General features: G+C 40.1%; 2 protein-coding genes across 2 annotated transcripts; one reads left to right on the top strand and one right to left on the bottom strand.

Moving 5' to 3' along the window:
* The first annotated feature begins 637 nt into the window (after positions 1-637).
* Positions 638-2171, top strand: LOC146447830 (uncharacterized). Its single transcript, XM_085102734.1, has 2 exons — positions 638-1323; positions 1691-2171. Exons 1-2 carry the CDS (start codon positions 1064-1066, stop codon positions 2169-2171), a joined length of 741 nt encoding a protein of 246 aa, XP_084958860.1. The 5' UTR covers positions 638-1063.
* A 3132-nt stretch (positions 2172-5303) lies between these two features.
* LOC146447829 (uncharacterized) lies at positions 5304-8674 on the bottom strand. The gene is made up of 2 exons (XM_085102735.1): positions 7914-8674; positions 5304-7483 (listed from the first exon to the last, which is right to left on the bottom strand). The coding sequence occupies exons 1-2, from the start codon at positions 8637-8639 to the stop codon at positions 6614-6616; spliced, it is 1596 nt and encodes a 531-aa protein (XP_084958861.1). The 5' UTR covers positions 8640-8674; the 3' UTR covers positions 5304-6613.
* Between the last annotated feature and the right edge of the window lie 8527 nt (positions 8675-17201).

The raw sequence follows: 17201 nt of genomic DNA, 5'->3' as shown, positions 1-17201 counted from the left end.
GTGACAAAAAAATAAATAAATAAATAAATAAATAAATAAACAATTAAATAAAATTGAAATTAAATAAAATTGAATTAAAATTTAAAAAAAAAAAGAGAATTTTTACCGAAAATTAACAACGGAGAGGGGGAGGGGTGGGGGGAAATTGCTTTTAATTTTGTTTTTAAACTAAGGTTCACAAGAAGCCCTATGACTGAGAACCAAAAGGTCTTGGCAGGTATATTAAATAACTGCTATGATTTTATATTTCCCAGGGAAGGCGTTCTAGAGGCCTGCGCCACTCAGCGGGGAATTTTTGAGGCAACCCGTCTCAGGAGACCAAAAGCCAAAGAAGCAATGGACCTGGTGTTACTGAGTCTGTACTGCCATATACCTCCGTCACGTGGGCTGGAGATACGCACCCTAGAAATTCTGCAGGACCTCGATGGACCATTCATAAAAGCCAATTACCGAAATCGCAATGTCATCCTGCTGCACTCTTCTGGGGCCATTACTTTACACCTTCAACTCTACAAAACTTGGAAGTTTAATGGTCACGAGCAAATGGAACTGGAGGTAACAATGACAATAATTTAATGCTAAATAATTTCCTTAACATATTTCAAGCAAATTGCTATTTACACGTAAAAAATAGAATAATAATAATAATAATAATAATAATAATAATAATAATAATAATAATAATAATAACAACAACAATATTTATACAGGGAGCCCACACCACGAAAGTGATATTTAGTGGGGCCCTGTAGATTGAGAAAAAAAAAATCAAATTAAAAAAAAACAAACTTCCATGCACAATGAAAGTCAAAGTTAATGCTATTTTTATTTACAATAAAAACTCACATGATCACATTCTGACTAAAAAATATTTGGAACTAAAAATAAGTCCGACTCTCTCCCTAGGCTGGAAGTGAACTAGCAAAGTTGGTGCACGACTACGTCAAGATTCACCGAGCTGAACTTTGTAGTGGTGAGGAGGATACTGGCATTCTTCTTGTGGTGAGTGGCAAATCCTTTGCTTTTATAATCTTTCAATTAAGGCCTTAAGGCCACTGTTCGGATGAAACGTTATTTTCCAAAAACAAGAGATCGCCACCCACAAAATGTCAAACTCATTTCATTTGATCTTTTACAGCTATTTCCCTTTGTCATGGGGCTAAAATATCTTTCGCTTTCTCTATTGCAGAATGCAAATGGCCGCCCATTCACAAGCGCTGCCTTCTCACAGCACATCAAAGGCATGTTTCTCAAACTAACTGGTTGTGCTGTCAGCATCAATTCGCTGCGATCAGCTTTCATCACATGGGCATACAACCGCAGGTAATTAGACCACTGGTCACAGCTTACTTTTTTGAACTACGAAACCCTGGATTTATTTCGCCCATTAGTAAGCATTAGTAAGCATCTTGGACAACCAAGACTTGAAGTTAAACTGAAGTTCTGCAGGAAACAAACTTTCTACGCCTTGGCTTAGAATCAATGAATGAATGAATCAATCAATAAGCCAACCAATCGAACAATCAATCAATCAATCAATCAATCAATCAATCAATCAATCAATCAATCAATCAATCAATCAATCAGTACAACAGGGAAGTTCCAGTTACGTAAAAGTCGACCATTTCCAGTTTGTTTTCTTTCTTTCCCAGTGAGCTTTATAATTGACAACATTAATTTTTCTCCGCAGTGACTGCACGGAGCAAATGAAAGACAGCCTCGCGAAGGCACTCCGCCATTCCAGAGAGATGGCCCAGAACACCTACGACAAACGAACCGCGGTGGAGAAAAATACGATGGCTGTGTCCTTAGCCAGGAAGGCAGCAGAGGAAGGAGAACAATCGACAGCCGCGGCTGTTGACCAGGGTGATGACGTCATCAAGGTCGGCGACTTTGTTGCAGTGGTCGAGGCGGAAAGTACCCTTCAACAGCCCAGGATTCTGCTAGCGCGCATACAAGCCTTTGTTCCTGACAGGATGGCAGCCCTGCTGTGGTTTAAGTCGGACGGTGGCAATCTTTACAGCTTACATTTGGATGGTACATGCTGGTCAGAATCCCTGGACTGCCTTGTTCCCGTGTCCGTCAAAGCCGCCAAGGGCAGGACGCACTCCTATCGCATGCTGACAAGTCCGAGGACCGTACACAAGCAGGTTCATCCTGAAGAGGACTGAAAGAAAAAAAAAAAAAGAAATTAACAATCCTTGATGGCTTTTGCAGGGCAAAATGCTATTTAATGTTTGAACTGTCGATTCAGTTTTTAGGATGCTCGCTATGCCAATTGCAGTTTTCGGTCTCTCTGTTTTTTTTGTTTTTTTTTGGTTTTGTTTAGCTTTTTTTTTTTTTTTCCCCCGAGGCGAGCAAGCGTGTACTTAAGGCCAGTGTCGTTTTTAAATAAACTGATTTGGAGGAGACAAACGCGTGGTGTTGGAATATATATATTGTCACATCTATCGTCTGAAATAAAAGAACCTCATTTTCAAACTGAGATGAACGAAGTATTCCGGTCTCTGAGTGTCTGTCGAGGCTCCCAGATTGAAAATGAGGTATTTATTTCGCTGGCTGATTCTATGCCGAACTGGTTTCCAATTTTTCACAAACCCGTGGGGTCGGGGAAATGGGAATAGAGATTTTCATTGCGGTCAAATACCATACGCTTTATTCGTCTCAATTTTTGTTTGCTTTCAATGCTAAATTTTAAATAAATTCGTTATAATTCCACTCATGTGATCGGCTAAAAATTTAAGCATTTACAAAGATACGAAACTCATAAATCGGGCCCGGAAAATTTCGAGTTAATTTGCTCTTCGGATGGAACCCTAACCCTAACCACAACACAATTTACCTTCGCTAAAGTCACCTGCACAGCTGTCTGGGTTAGGCATCTCCACTTTATACGGTTCGAGCCTCACGGAATCTGCTAGAATCCACCGTTTGAAAGGCTAAACTCGGGTCAAAATTTCACCCTCTGAGGGATCTTTCCGCCATCTTGGATTTCTGGGGGCCGAGCGCGGGCTGGACGCTAGTCCGCTGTTTATCAGGTCGCGCCATGTTGACATTTGCATCTGGGCTGCTTGTGAGCCTACAATCGGAACTTCTCTGGCGGTTATTAAGCCATCCCAAAGCAAGATGAAGCCCTTGTTCGTCAGAAGACACGCCACTGCTGTCACGAAGCCCAGAATTTCTTTCCTTGCAGCGAATGAAGGTCGAAGTCGGGCGGTATAAATATCTCCCTTGTGGACAAACTGGGGTGCGGTAAGCGAATTCAAAGCTCATTTGTATAAACTTACATCTCTCTATGCTGTGGCGATGTTTAGCGATCGCTAAACAGAAACTTTTTTTTTAAGGCTCACCGACTCTAGGCTCGGCTTTGCAGTTGCTTGCCCAGAACTCGAACTTTCCTTGCGAATGAAATCTGAAATCTGAAATCTGAGTGCTGATTCAATTAGTGACTTGCGCTAGCTAGCTAGCTAGCACGTGGGCGGTTCGCGAACCGATATTTAACGTATGTAGCTACAGTCTACTCCCGAGATAACTCGAACCTTGAAGGCAAATTGAAAACAGTTATCGAGTTATCGAGGGTACAATTGTCTAGAAAATACACGGCTGTCGGGGTGTTTTATTCAGTTTGATCAAAGTGTAAGCTTAAAGTGTGACTGTTTAGGAATAATCTTAACGTTAAACTCCCAACTCCTCAAAAGTAGCGGTGATTCTGTACACGAATTGACTCTCTTCATGGCTTTTTGGGGAATTTTTCAGCCGATCACTTCCCAATGTTTATGAAATAAGCATCATTTCATTTAATAAATAAGATCAGTTTTGCAGAATGAGTTAGAATCCTAGCTTAGTCCCTACGAATTCATTCTTCCAGTATCAGTCAGTATATTGGGCTTCAGGATGTACCATGACAAGCTTGCGGTGGAAAGTCCGATTTAAAAAAAAATAGGGTGTATGCAATATTCACAAAGTCAGCAAGATATGTAACAGGAACAATCCGTTAAGACTTTGTCTGTTTACAAGCGAGTTTTTTGTATGTTCTAACCCTTTTCTGCGTGTAGAGAAATGGAGTTCACTTCTGCAATGTCATTTGTTTACATATAAAGCTGATGTCATGCTTGCAGGTTAGACGTTCATCGACGTAGAGACCTGCGAATTTGGTCCGATTAGCTTGGCCAAGTTTTTTCTGTCTAGATTTAAAGATAGTGCGATCAATTAGTTTTTTTGGCATAAATTCTAGTGAGCAAAAACAGCATTTTTGAATGTCATTTATGTAGAGCAGGAGGAGAAGTGGTCCCAGAACAGAGCCTTGAGATACAACACAATTTACATGTTGTAGTCTGCTAGCTAATGTCAGTAGTTTGTGTACAATTTGATAAATAGGAGAAAAACCACTGATGGATAATTCCGCGGAAACCGTAATAATTTAATTTATCGACTAACATGGGTGCAGATTAACAGTATGGAAGGCTTTTTTCAAGTCAATCGCAATGATCTCTCATTTCTTACTCAAGCGCACGAGCGATTTCGATTAGGTATTTACACTTGTCAATTTGGTAATAATAATAACAATAATAATAACCTTTATTTGTGCTTTTTCTCAATTGACATGTTGATTCTTACGATCTTTTAGTGGTGTATATTAATAGACAGAATTACATTTGTGTGAAATTAAGGTTTGTTAGAGAGATACCGAAGAAATCTAAACAGGACAACCTGAATGAAAGGAGAACAAAACCAAAAAAAAAAAAATCAATCAATCAATCAATAATAGACAGATACAATAATTAGATAGTTACAGTACATACTATTATATTGGATCATTAGACAGAACCTGTAGTTTTTGATTGACAAGACATCAGGCGGGCCTTGAACCTGTTTTAAATTTTTTTGTTCTTTTCAATGCCATGGGGACAGTTTCCCATATGACAGAAGCAGAGTACTTGAAAGTAAATTTGCCTATGTAAGTTCTAACTTGTGGTCGGTGGAAATTAAGCTTGGCGGAATTATGAAGAATTTTAAAGCACTGTGTTATTGTTACTAGTGAGAAATGAGCGGAAAGAAGAATTTACAGCAGGGTCAGCAGACTAGGACCAATATTATTTTGTTAAACTTCATTTTACAATTTCCTAGTTCATTTAAGATCCTCTTTTGCACTATCAAACGCTTGGCAACACTTATCAGGTGGTTCAGTTTGTTTTGACCGCTGAAAGACTATCTCACTTGACTAGTTAGCAAAAGCCGCTCAGATTTTCTCGCTATTGTGGCCTTCAAATGTTTCAGATTCTGTAAATCAAGTCACTACTTAATCAACAAAGCTTCCTTCAATACGCAGGCCGCATTCAACACTAGATGCCGCGCGCAAGCAAAGCCTCAGCTTCGGGCTCTTGTGCTGACAGTTTGCCGAATGCCAGCTGCTAAACCCCTGCAAACCCCAACTCTCTCAAAATAAGATGTGTTTTTTGTGCAGAAAAAAGACTCTGTCTACAAATTATTATCAACAACAAAATCTCCTTTTTTATTATGAAAATCCCACTACAATTATAGTACAATAATATTATAGTATTTTTCTCAAGCCTGCTTTCTAAGCCCCAGCGGTTAGAAATATTTACGGTTAGGCTTTTCTATTTGCCATAATTATTATAGTTGATCTTTGAAATTACAAAAGGGCACACAACAGACTTGGTGGTAAATTAATCCTACCTGCAGCTAAAACTATCCTGCACAACAATCAAATGCAGCAACCTTGTTGCCCTAAATTATTATCGCCCTAAAAGTCTGGTTATAATATTTTTAACTTGCTTATGCAACAATAACAATCATGCTAGTTGGTAGTATGGACTTAAAGACAGCACTTAGAATCCAAGACAACAATGAATAATAATAATACTCATTATTATTATTATTATTATTATCTGTAAGGACAACCGATACGACTCTAATACTCAACTTGAGCTACAAAATGTCAAGTGTAAGTGATTTCATCTTCTCTTTGATAAAAAAAACAACAACAAAACAAAAAGCAACCGTCTTTCCACCTACAAAACTTCTAAATTGCTTTGTCTCTAAAGTCAAAACATTATCCAATTATCGGTTAGAAATGTATTCAGTCTTGGTCAATGCTCAAGCACAGCTCGGACCAGGTCACTCCTGTTTAAGAGACCCAAAACCCACATCTTTTCTTTTGTTTGGGATATTTGCCTTACTTCCAACTTGCTCTATAAGTCAATACTTTATCAAGAAAGCCTCCGTCAACGGGCAGGCAGACACCAATGAACTACGCGCGCCAGCCAAGACCCAGCTCTGGCCTCAAATGCAGACAGTTTGCCGAATGTCAACGACTAAACCCCTGGAAACGCCAGCTCATGCAAACTCTGACACAACTTTCTTTCAAAATATATATCTACAGCAAATTCCATCTTGCTCAAAGCTCTGCCTTTGTCAAACAATTATTATTATTATTATTATTACAACATCAAACAAAAAATTCTCCTTACTTCCTTACAGTAAAACTACTGATTAGAGAACTTAGGGCTTCACGGGCTGATTACAACTAGCTGTTCATTGTCTTAGTGTTCACATCATGCCTAGCTGCTCTTAATAATTTTTGCACTTCATTTTAACTTACAGCCGAGGCTGCTCCTTCAACTGACGCTGGTTCAACTGAAGCTGGTTCAACTGACGCTGGTTCAACTGACGCTGGTTCAACTGACGCTGGTTCAACTGACGCTGGTTCAACTGACGCTGCGGCTGGTTCAGCTTCAGCGGACCCAAAGATTGCTTCGTTGACCTCTCTTTCCTCTTCACGATTATCTGTCTGCAGAAACCACAGCCATCTGTTACCATCTGGAACGCACCTACGCCGCATGAAAACCAAAGCTGCAAGTTGGCTTCGGCGGTCTCCATGGTAACCAACTGCTGTCGCCACTTTCGACAAATTGGACCAGACATTACCCCACCCTCGTTCAAGATTAAGGAATAGCAGGTGTGGGCACAGCATAACCAGGAAACCGACATTGGCCACATTTCGGAGTCTGGTCGTTGAACAACTCAGTAATTCGCAGAATGCCTGAACAAGTACTTTCCTGCGGTCTTCTGGAACCTCGCCCGAGTTCAACTGATGTGCTATGAAAGGGCTCAGCTGTAACATGGCAGTCAGACGTTCATTTCGCTTCATGCCAAGTGCGATTAGTGTAGGTTTGTCCAGTTTGTTCATTAAAAGGCAAACGCGACAATCCGCATTTCTGCAACTGCTGCTCACTGTGGAAACGCTTCCGCCTTCCTCATCCACGACACGATACACGCAGTTTTCGTCAGGCTCTGGGCCTTGGCTGGAAGCAGTTATGGCCTCACCCAGGCACATGCAGTTAGCTTTACAAGCCTGCCATATTTCTTGCACGCCACCATTCACTGTTGTTGTACGCAAGCCCTGGTATGCACTTCGAGCTGATTCCACGTTCAAGTCTACTGCTGCTGAGCTGACGTCAACCTAGAAAAAACAACAGACAGCAATGCAATTAACACATAGAATCAATTTTGGAATGCACTGTGACGTTGCACTCTTTACCATCACACAGAAAATTAGGTTTTCAATGAGCAATTTATTGTCTTTTTCTCACAATGCAAAGTTTCACTGAAGTAATTTTATTTTAAGTGACACTCCACCATAAGAATAAGACAAAAAATTGTATTTTGGTTACAGTGCAGAACATCTGAATTCTTCTTTGAATGGAATCTTGAAGATTTCTAGAAAAATCTGTCCCTAAAATGATCCAAATTCCAAGTTCTTGGGAAAATTATTTTTGAAACACTTTGTTGTAATGTAGACAACAATTAACTGTCAACTACAATGTTCAAAACTGACATGTTGATTTTAAAACAGCCTGTTCAAATTTCAAAATATCGTGTCGTACTCTTACCTGATTCTGGACACTGCAGGGCTGGTTCTCTTGCAGAAACTGTTGCAGCCTGTTCAGCGATGCTTCATTTGGTATGCGAGTACCTGCAATTCCTGGGAAAGCTAAGAGCGTATCTCTGGGGCTAACAGTGGAAACTTCCTGGCTTTCTCCTTGCTGAGCTTGTGAGGCTACCTGGGGTTCCTGTCTGGAACTTGTGGAGCTGCTGGCTTGGGAAGTACTTGGTGCAACAACGCGTCTAGGTACAGTTCGTTTCCTTCGGTGGAGACCTGAACTTCCACTGGGTCTTCGCTCTGCTGCGGCCACTTCCTGTTCTCTTTCTTCAGTGGTTTCAGAACTTCTGGACACGTACAATAAAAGCATATTGGCAATGTGCGTCCTGACTGCCTTTTCATGACCACTAACATCCGGTCCGGGCATAAAATCTCCGGTCTCATCGCGTGTGTCCCATGACACCGACAGTTCTGCTGATTCATCCGAGCTGCTTTCAGACTCTCCAGAATCTTCCTGTGGGGCAGATGTCAGCAGTTCATTCCAGTGTGCTGAACTACTACTCCTAAGGCCTTGAATGTTTTCCCTACTCAGTGGTGTTATTGTTAGAAAGTCCAGTCCAAATCTTGCCATCAGGTCGACCAATCGAGCAGGCTTATCGCGTTTCCCTGCATATCGGATTGCTGTAGTACGGGCAAGCATCAATTCTGCTGTGGTTAAGCCGAGACCCTCAACCATTTTCCGTGAGACAAATGCAGCAATGTCACCTTCGAAGGTAAGAAGTTGACTTAATATGAATTATTATTAGTAATGGTAATAGGACTGAGTGGAGTACGATTCAGGGAGTAATTGGGCGAGTAACTTCAAATCGGCCGAGCAATCTCAGTCTTGGAATATGCCCAATCAATTGTATCAAACAAGCTGTCAAAGTCTAAAGAAAAATTGTCTGAATAGGAGTCACTGGACCAGTTAGTTTCCTCCATTTTTCTTTTCCAGTTGAAGCTGGACAGCTTACCTGGTCACAATTTTTTCATTGATTTTGATTGGTTATCATGTGCCATGTAGTGAAATTTCATTGGCTGGTGGCATTTGCTAGTTGATTGTCATTGGTTCTTTAGCTGTCCGATTTGACCTGTCCAATTACAAGCTTCTAGTAACCGGACAGGTCAAATCGGACAGTTTTGGAGTTACGTAGCAAAATTAAGCTATAAATATGGGCTGTTAAGAACCAATCATTTTGTTATTGACACATTGTTGTTGTTGTTATTATTATTATTATTATTATTATTCCTTAAAGTTTACACTGTACAACATTACATGGTTGAACGGTGCATTTTTCCTTAACAGTGATCAGCATCAAATTTCTCCTTGTAATATCAAGGCTTATTCAGCCCCTAAGGTCATGACAATAAAAGATATACAAATTGTGATTTTAATTTTAATTATTAATACTCATGTTAATTTTTACCTGTAGATAAACTTCGGATCGCCTGATTGGATATCCGTGAAGCGATAATCATGTTCCCTGGTACCACACCACGATGGGATTCTCTGATCAGACGCTTAGGGTAACCGTGCATGAACTGGGCAGATATATCACTCCAAGATGGGGCGGTCAGACACATTACGTTTCCAAAAATATCGAGACGTAGATCTCCCAAGCGGTAATCCAACGTCGCATTGCCTGTTGTCATTCTCTCACAAAGTGGTTTTCCAGTATGACGGAACATGGTGACTTTGTTCAGCTCCTGCAGCATTTGTTGCGACTCGTCAGCAGGGTGTGGTGTCGTCTGTTGGTGTAACCACTCTTCTCTGCCTTCTACAAATCGTTGACAGTAATCCTGACATTCCTGCAGGGTCCTAAATTCTACTGAACTTTCTTGATCTTCCGGAAATAAACCACGTGATAATTTCAGGGTGTCGAATAAAAAAAGTTCAAAGTTGAAGTCTGTTGGCTGTTCTGCGGATTCTGCCAGACCGGCTGGAAAGAAAGGTTCTATGCCAGCTCTCTCCGGCAAAACGTCAAGGTTCTCACCAGATGGACCCGCCTCTTCTTCGTGGCGATTGTCAACAGCAGCATGGAAGCCGGGTTCATTTCCCCTCTGCGGAGATGAGTCGTCAATGAAACTGCGGGTACAAATGTGCTTTTATCACCCAGTGATAAAGATGGGATTATATCACAGTCAATCTCTCATGCGTGACAGGTATTTTTGAAATATGAACAGAGTTTTGAAATAATATTTGCATGTCCTCAATGGGATTTCAACCCTCCCCCACAGAAATTTGGCCAATTTATTGACAGTATAAAGTTATGAATTTTTCTTTGCATTAAAGCATTAAGTATTGTTTTCCAAGTATTTCAATAATTTTTTTTTTTTCAGTTAATGTGTCTTTTTGGGAATGATTTCCAGAGAAATGTTCATTTCCCTCTCAGAAATACCTGTCACTTGCGACGGATTGGTTTTTGACTGTAACTTTTCTCATATTTCTTTAAATACTCAATCTACACTTTGTCAGTGATTTTGCTTTGATGTACAAATTTTTGAACACTCACCACAAAGAAATAATATTGTGGTTTTTTTCCAACTAAGAACTTGTAAACCATAATCAGTCTCTGGTAATTCACAAACAGGAAAGTGACTAGCAATAGTGAATACCTCTTCTTTTCAGTAATCCATTTCAGCTAAAATTATAAAGCAAAGTCACTGATGAATTGCCTATTTCTGTGTACTGGTTTTGACAGAAAAGGGCAACATTTAATGACAGCATATTACAGCCTGCACGAAAGTTGACTAGTCCACAGACCCAATGCAAAAATGGCTGACATTTTGATATTCTTTTGTTTGCATTCAAATTAGCCTCACTGGCCTTGAACTAGGTAAAATATTCTTTTGATATTTGAACTCAAGATCGAGGCTAGTGAGGCTAATTTGAATGCAGACAAAAGAATATTTAAATGTCAGTCATTAGTGCATTGGTTGTATGATCTAAAGTTACCAAGGTTTTCATCTTGCTCTTTAACCCGTGATCAAAATGTTCATTCTCCTGACTGACTGCCATACATGTCTTTCAAAAGTTGGTTCACATTTTTAAGTATTACTATGATTTGTCTGGCTCACCTCTGCTGAGGCAGGGGGTGGGAGTGTTAATTAGCAAAATTAGCCAGTCCCCCTTATGGGTAGGGGGAAGGGGTGGTTGGCTAAATATCTAAGGTAGACATGACAGTGAGTCTAGAAAACTCAACTCAGATATTTTTAGCTTTGCACACGCTCTCCAAAGAACAAACACACTGTACATTGTACACTAAGTGTTGAAATTAAAAAAATGTGGTAATTGTCAGTCATTACACTAACGCACTTGGCAGTAAGTGAGGGGGGCGGGGTTAGGGTGGAGTCGCTTACTTAGCAAAAATCAGCAGAAATATTTTTTTTTTTTAATAAAAGAACATCTGAGAGCTCACCTTTCTTGAGATTCATCTTCATCAGTGGTAGACGACTCTTGTGTCCTACGCGAGAAAAAAATATTTATATAGCGCTGTTTACATTCAATGATCAATAGCGTATCGTTTGTGAAACTTGAGAACTTGTAACTGATGAAGGTCGCGAGACTGGTCTTCCTAGCTGGCTGAAATAATTAACTTGAAACTTAAACTTTTTTAGGTTACACGCAGTAAACACAACCCACCTAGTGTCTCGTGCACCCACTTCAGATGATTCACTGTCCAAAAAGCTAGCAGCTAATCTACGGCGCTGTTGTATACGAGTGGACGCTTCGGAAGTTGAAAGGCCAGCGAGCCGTGCACTCCTCTTCTGAGCCATGAAGTTTATACTGCGTAAAATTAAGACGGAAACTACTACGGTTACTTAGAATTGACTGAACTGAGCACACAAACTGAAGGAGCTTGCCTTTATTAAAAAATAAAATTTCGTCATCGAACTAAGTTAGGAAATTGACGTAAAGGGGAAATTTGCTTGCGTAAATAAGTTTAGCCATATTCGGTAAATCAGTCGACTGCGCTAAAAATAAATTACAATGTTTACATGTGGCTGGTTCACATTCTGTAAAATATATTGTATTCAGTCGTAATAAGTGTAAATAAAATTGAATTGAATTGAATTGTGACATACGATTGCGAAAAATTTAATTGCCAAAGCGAAAAATAGACTGAAGTTTTGAAATGTTCTCTTCCGATGCTTTAAAAAAAACATTACCAAATAGGGAAGATTCCCCATTGTTGAAGCGCAGAATCTTGTTTCTAACAATGTGGTGTTTGACAGCCGGAAGTGCTTGTTGACTTCCGCCGGCGTCTTTGGCACGCAAAGATTTGTGCCTTCTCGCTAAGATCTGCGCGACCAGACGTTTAATTCCTTAACTGTAACTAAAGCAAGCCTAAAATAGAAACTTCACGCTCATTTACAATTATCTCCAAAAGTTTTATTTGTCTGCAGGAAAGCGAGACGGAACTTTGTACAAGACGGAACTTTGTACAATAAGAAATCGCTCACTGCGTGGCGCTCGAGATTTCAAAATTTCTAGTTATAATTTGCAATAGTTATTGTGTTTATCCGTAGCATTTATTCAACCGTGCATTCACTTTTGTACCAAAACGATTATTCACCTCAAGTGTCGGTGAATTTGATGGATATTTACCGAACTGCGATTCATCACTATTCACCTCCACTTCGGTAAATAACTGTTCATTACCACGAGCGCGCGTTATAGTTATCCAGCCTTTGCCGTAGTGTTAATCGCGCATTCACTTTCGTACCAAAACGATTATTCAGCTCAAGTGTCGGTGAATGTGATGAATATTTACCAAGCTGCGATTCATCACTATTTACCCCCACTTCGGTAAATAACTGGCTCCAGTTGTTCAAAGGCCGGATAACTTTATCCTGTGGATAAGTCACTATCCCACAGTTTCAATCTGCGCAAAGATTTCAGTATTTCCTCTTGTACAAGCCAATATGTACACTCTAACCGCAGTTAAGTTAGGGAGTGTACGAAAACCTTGGACAGCGTTAACGTGAAGTATATTTTAGACCCTGAATAGTGCCTTATCCAGCGGATAAAGTTATCCGGCCTTTGAACAACTGGGGCGTGTTCATTACCACCAGCGCGCGTTGAAGTAGCCTGCGAGCAAGCTCCCTTGGGGGTGGTGGGCGGGAGGGAGAAAGCTTTCCTCCTCCCGCCCCCCACCCCCAAAAGAGCTTGCTGGCAGGCTAGCGTTGGAGAGGGGACGAACAACTGTCTACAGTTGGCAGAAAATATCCTAGCAAAAATTAAAAACGCCGTCACTTCATTCCACATACCCTGAAGAAAAAAAGGCCGTGCTTTTCGAAACACTGGAAAATATACTTCCCTGAACGTGAAATCATTTCATACCTATAAAAGACGGACAAAGAATTATTTCCGTCGTCCACTCGTAAGAACAAACTACGAAAACAAGAGACTTCTTTTCCAGGGTATCAAGGAACGGACCCTTTTAGAACAGTCTTTCAAAGACAAATTCTTTTTTAATTTTCAAGCGAACGTGCCAAAGAGCGTATTTTAATAAGAGCGTTATTATTATTATTATTATTATTATTATTATTATTATTATTATTATTATTATTATTATTATTATTATTATTATTATTATTCCTACAACCTCCTTTTAACCTCTTTTCCTTTGAAATTCCCGAAAACCTTAGGTTTTTTAATTTTCAAGCGAACGTGCCAAAGAGCGTATTTTAATAAGAGCGTTATTATTATTATTATTATTATTATTATTATTATTATTATTATTATTATTATTATTATTATTATTATTCCTACAACCTCCTTTTAACCTCCTTTCCTTTGAAATTCCCGAAAACCTTAGGTCTTATTCCCTTTCCGAAAACGCCAGGCCCCAGTTGTTCAAAGGCCGGATAACTTTATCCGCTGGACAAGGCACTATTCGGGGTCTAAAATCAGGCCCGTAGCAAGGGAATTTTTGGAAGTTAATAAACAATGTGCCAAAAAAGGATAATTAAAACAGATTAATGTGCACTGATCAATCAGTCTTGAACTCTGGTGCTGCAAGTAAGTGCCTTTTCACAACCTTCAATAATTTGTTTACTACCTGTAAGTTTCTTTCGCTAACAGTTTGTTTTTATATACAACGGTAACGAAGGCGCTCCTACCTTGTAAATCGGAAATAAGAACCAAAATTGATCGAAATCAACCAATATCAAACCGTGAAAGCTGTTGAAATAAACTACTTGTTTTTTAAGACATCCGCTCATTGATAGCAACATAAATGCCCTTAGTTTATAACAATTTAGTATTCCCGCGTTGTCAAAAGCCACACAAATATGTCCTCTCAAGAGCAAAATTTTCCTGCAGTCGGATTCTCACTGCCCGATTCCAAATTTAAAAAGAGAAAGAAAAATTTGTCCTCGTTTGTATACGTCCTCCTTCAAACGTGAAATTAAATTTCACGTGGTCATTAGTCCGCGAAAAAATAAACGGCAAAGAAATGTACCAAAAGGTGTGACGCAGGTGCAAAGTTATTGATTTGCTTACTAAATCTACCGCTTTTTTATGTCTCGTTGTATCTTAAACTCCCTAATCTGTCTCTTTTTTGGGGTGACGGGCCGGGAGGCGGGGAGAGTAGTTTTGTTTAACCATTTTTCTCGGCCTTTTTTTTTTTTAGCCTTGCTACGGGCCTGAAAATATACTTCACGTTAAACGTTGTCCAAGGTTTTCGTACACTCCTAAACTAGACTGTGGTTAGAGTGTGCATATTCGCTTGTACACGATGAAATACTGAAATCTTTGCACAGATTGAAACCGTCGGATAGTGACTTATCCACTGGATAAAGTTATCCGGCCTTTGAACAACTGGGGCCAGGCCTTAAATTTCCCATATCACGAAAGTTCGAGGTGAAAATTCCCTTTAGAAAACTGTAGGGGATTAAGGGCCTTCCGAAAAGATACTTCACCGAAAGTAAGAAATCTAACCCCCCAAACGTAAGGATTTGTAACCCTCAAACGTAAGAAATATAACTTCCAAACGTAATAATATAATTCGTAACCTCAAAACGTAAGAAATGTAAAAAAACGATCCGTTTGAGTGCCCCTGTTCTGTTAGTTTAATAGGTCCATATCTCAGTAAATATATACTGTATGCCCCGCGTTTTTATTTTAATACACAGTACATCGTTTTTCAAATTTAGCAATATTTAAATCTTCTCCATGCGTTTTATAGCTGTTGAGTTACAATAAAGGCAGATCGGATATTTTCACGGGCGTAAAATTTATGAAAAAATTAAGGGCGCCTACGCCAATTCTTGAACTAAACGCCTTATCAGTTTCGAAATATTCATTCTCTGTCGGTATAAAACCTCCATGCGTTTTCTACTCCGCCAGTCATGACCTTACGCGAATTACGAATTCACAACTGAGAATGATCGTTGAACGATCGAAAAATGTCTCGGTTTAAACTTAAAGTTTGTTGTCCATTTCTTAAAAATAACTCATTGTACTTTTTGGAGGTTGAGACTAGCTCAACGGAACCGCTATCGACCAATCACAGTGCTCAGTGCGGCATCCAATCAGAGTGAGCGATGGTACGCGTCTAAGCCTCAGTAGCGTCCCTAAATTTTCTCACCTTTAATTTCAACCATCAACCACAGGTCGAAGATTTAAACATGGAGCCGTTCGTCCAAGTAGTAGAATACGATTATACTAGCGATTCAGAAGACGAGGAACACCAGGGATCAAATTTAGTGATTTCGTCAGCTTATCTGGACGCACCCCACCTCACGCCGACGGAGCCAGACGAACAGACACCTGTTTCCAGCGACAACGAAACACCGGTTTCACCGAGCCCAACTGCTGTCGTCAAGGACGAACCACCTGAAGAGGTCGTTGAAATCTCCAGTGATGAACATTCAGCAGATGACTGCTCGGCCGTCAAGCGACCAAGGATCCAGCAACCTCAGGCCTCTTGCACGAGGGCCTATGCGCTTAAGGCTTCGCAGCTGAGCGACAATATGCGTCAATTTCTGAGACAAGTGCGTTCGTTTTTCACAAAGCAACACTCTCTCAAGCGGCACGGACAGTTCTTAGCAGAAACAACGTACCTGAAAGTGGAGGAACGCGTTTGTTGTAAGTATTCCTCAGTGTAATGAAAGTTTACGACGCTTGTTTTTTGGAGCCTATATGTATCTTCTGGTTGAATACGTCAAGCACATTGCGCTAAACCTGAATTCTTTTTGTCTATTCAAACTGCAGGTTTCCTGGGATTTTCAAGGAATGAAGGACGCTCTATCAAGCCCGAATTATTTGAAGATGCTTCTCTAATCGAGCGTTATTTGGATTACTTGCGGGTGAGTCTCTCTCTCTTCTGATAAGTTAAGTCGCGGTGAAACACCTTTCTGTGACCGTGTTGATCGGGGAAATTCCGCCGGCGTGTCCACACTCTGAAACCAAATCTGAAGTCTTCTCCTCAGACGTAAAAAGAAATCCTTAGAACGACCTGTAGCTTTGAGTACTTTGCCGTAAAATTAAAAAGCGCATCTTTGCACAAGTGGCCAGTTCCAGCGTTCAACATATATCTTGCCAATAATGTTATGAAATTTAGTACTCCGAAATGGTGCAATTCGCAATACTTACTATACGGTCTCTGAGCTAGTTTTATTTCCCACATGCCGTTCTGATTTGCGACTGCACAAGGTTGCTAGTTTTGCGAGAGCGCATACCTGACCGAGTTCGTTATGGGTGGGGCCTTCGAACAGAGGGATTGGACCTTTTTAGGCGTTAAGTTGGACTTAATTATGCATTATTCTGAGATCAAAAAAAAAAGCTCCCTGCTTTGTATTGTAGGCACTTTCGACTGTTTTGATCTGTAGAAATTTTAAGTTTTGCATTTGCGTCCTAGGATGCTCGTGGACTCAGCTCAGCCACGATGGCGAATCATGCGACTTCTATCTTGTATCCGCTGAAATTTATCCACCGTGATCGAGCGCCGGACTACGAAGGTGTGAGCTTGATAAAACAGCTTCGAAAGCAGGCGACCTTGCTTCAACGCCAGGGTGAATTAGACAGGCCGAAGACTAAAGAAGAGTTGTCAGCATTAAACCGCTGGCTCCCGTGGTGAGTAATGAATACAACGATAAGCTCCTAAAATTTAATTTTTTTTTTTTTTTTTTTTTTTAATATTTATTTATTTTTGATTTCCTTTCAAAGCAACCGGTCTGTTTCAAACAGTGACAAAAAAATAAATAAATAAATAAATAAATAAATAAACAATTAAATAAAATTGAAATTAAA

Source organism: Pavona decussata, unplaced genomic scaffold, assembly GCF_977016875.1.
Source record: "Pavona decussata unplaced genomic scaffold, jaPavDecu1.1 SCAFFOLD_1669, whole genome shotgun sequence".
Taxonomy (NCBI): Eukaryota; Metazoa; Cnidaria; class Anthozoa; order Scleractinia; family Agariciidae; genus Pavona; species Pavona decussata.
The sequence above is the reverse complement of the archived record's forward strand: the minus strand, read 5'-3'. Positions and strand labels throughout refer to the sequence as shown.

What these genes read in the sequence shown, in the direction of transcription:
- LOC146447830 (XM_085102734.1), top strand. Translation starts at nt 1,064, where the DNA reads ATGAAACGTTATTTTCCAAAAACAAGAGATCGCCACCCACAAAATGTC. An exon ending in ACATGGGCATACAACCGCAG is followed by an intron (nt 1,324 to 1,690) that starts GTAATTAGACCA and finishes TTTTCTCCGCAG; the next exon opens with TGACTGCACGGAGCAAATGA.
- LOC146447829 (XM_085102735.1), bottom strand. Translation starts at nt 8,639, where the DNA reads ATGGTTGAGGGTCTCGGCTTAACCACAGCAGAATTGATGCTTGCCCGT. An exon ending in CCTGCAGTGTCCAGAATCAG is followed by an intron (nt 7,484 to 7,913) that starts GTAAGAGTACGA and finishes TGTTTTTTCTAG; the next exon opens with GTTGACGTCAGCTCAGCAGC.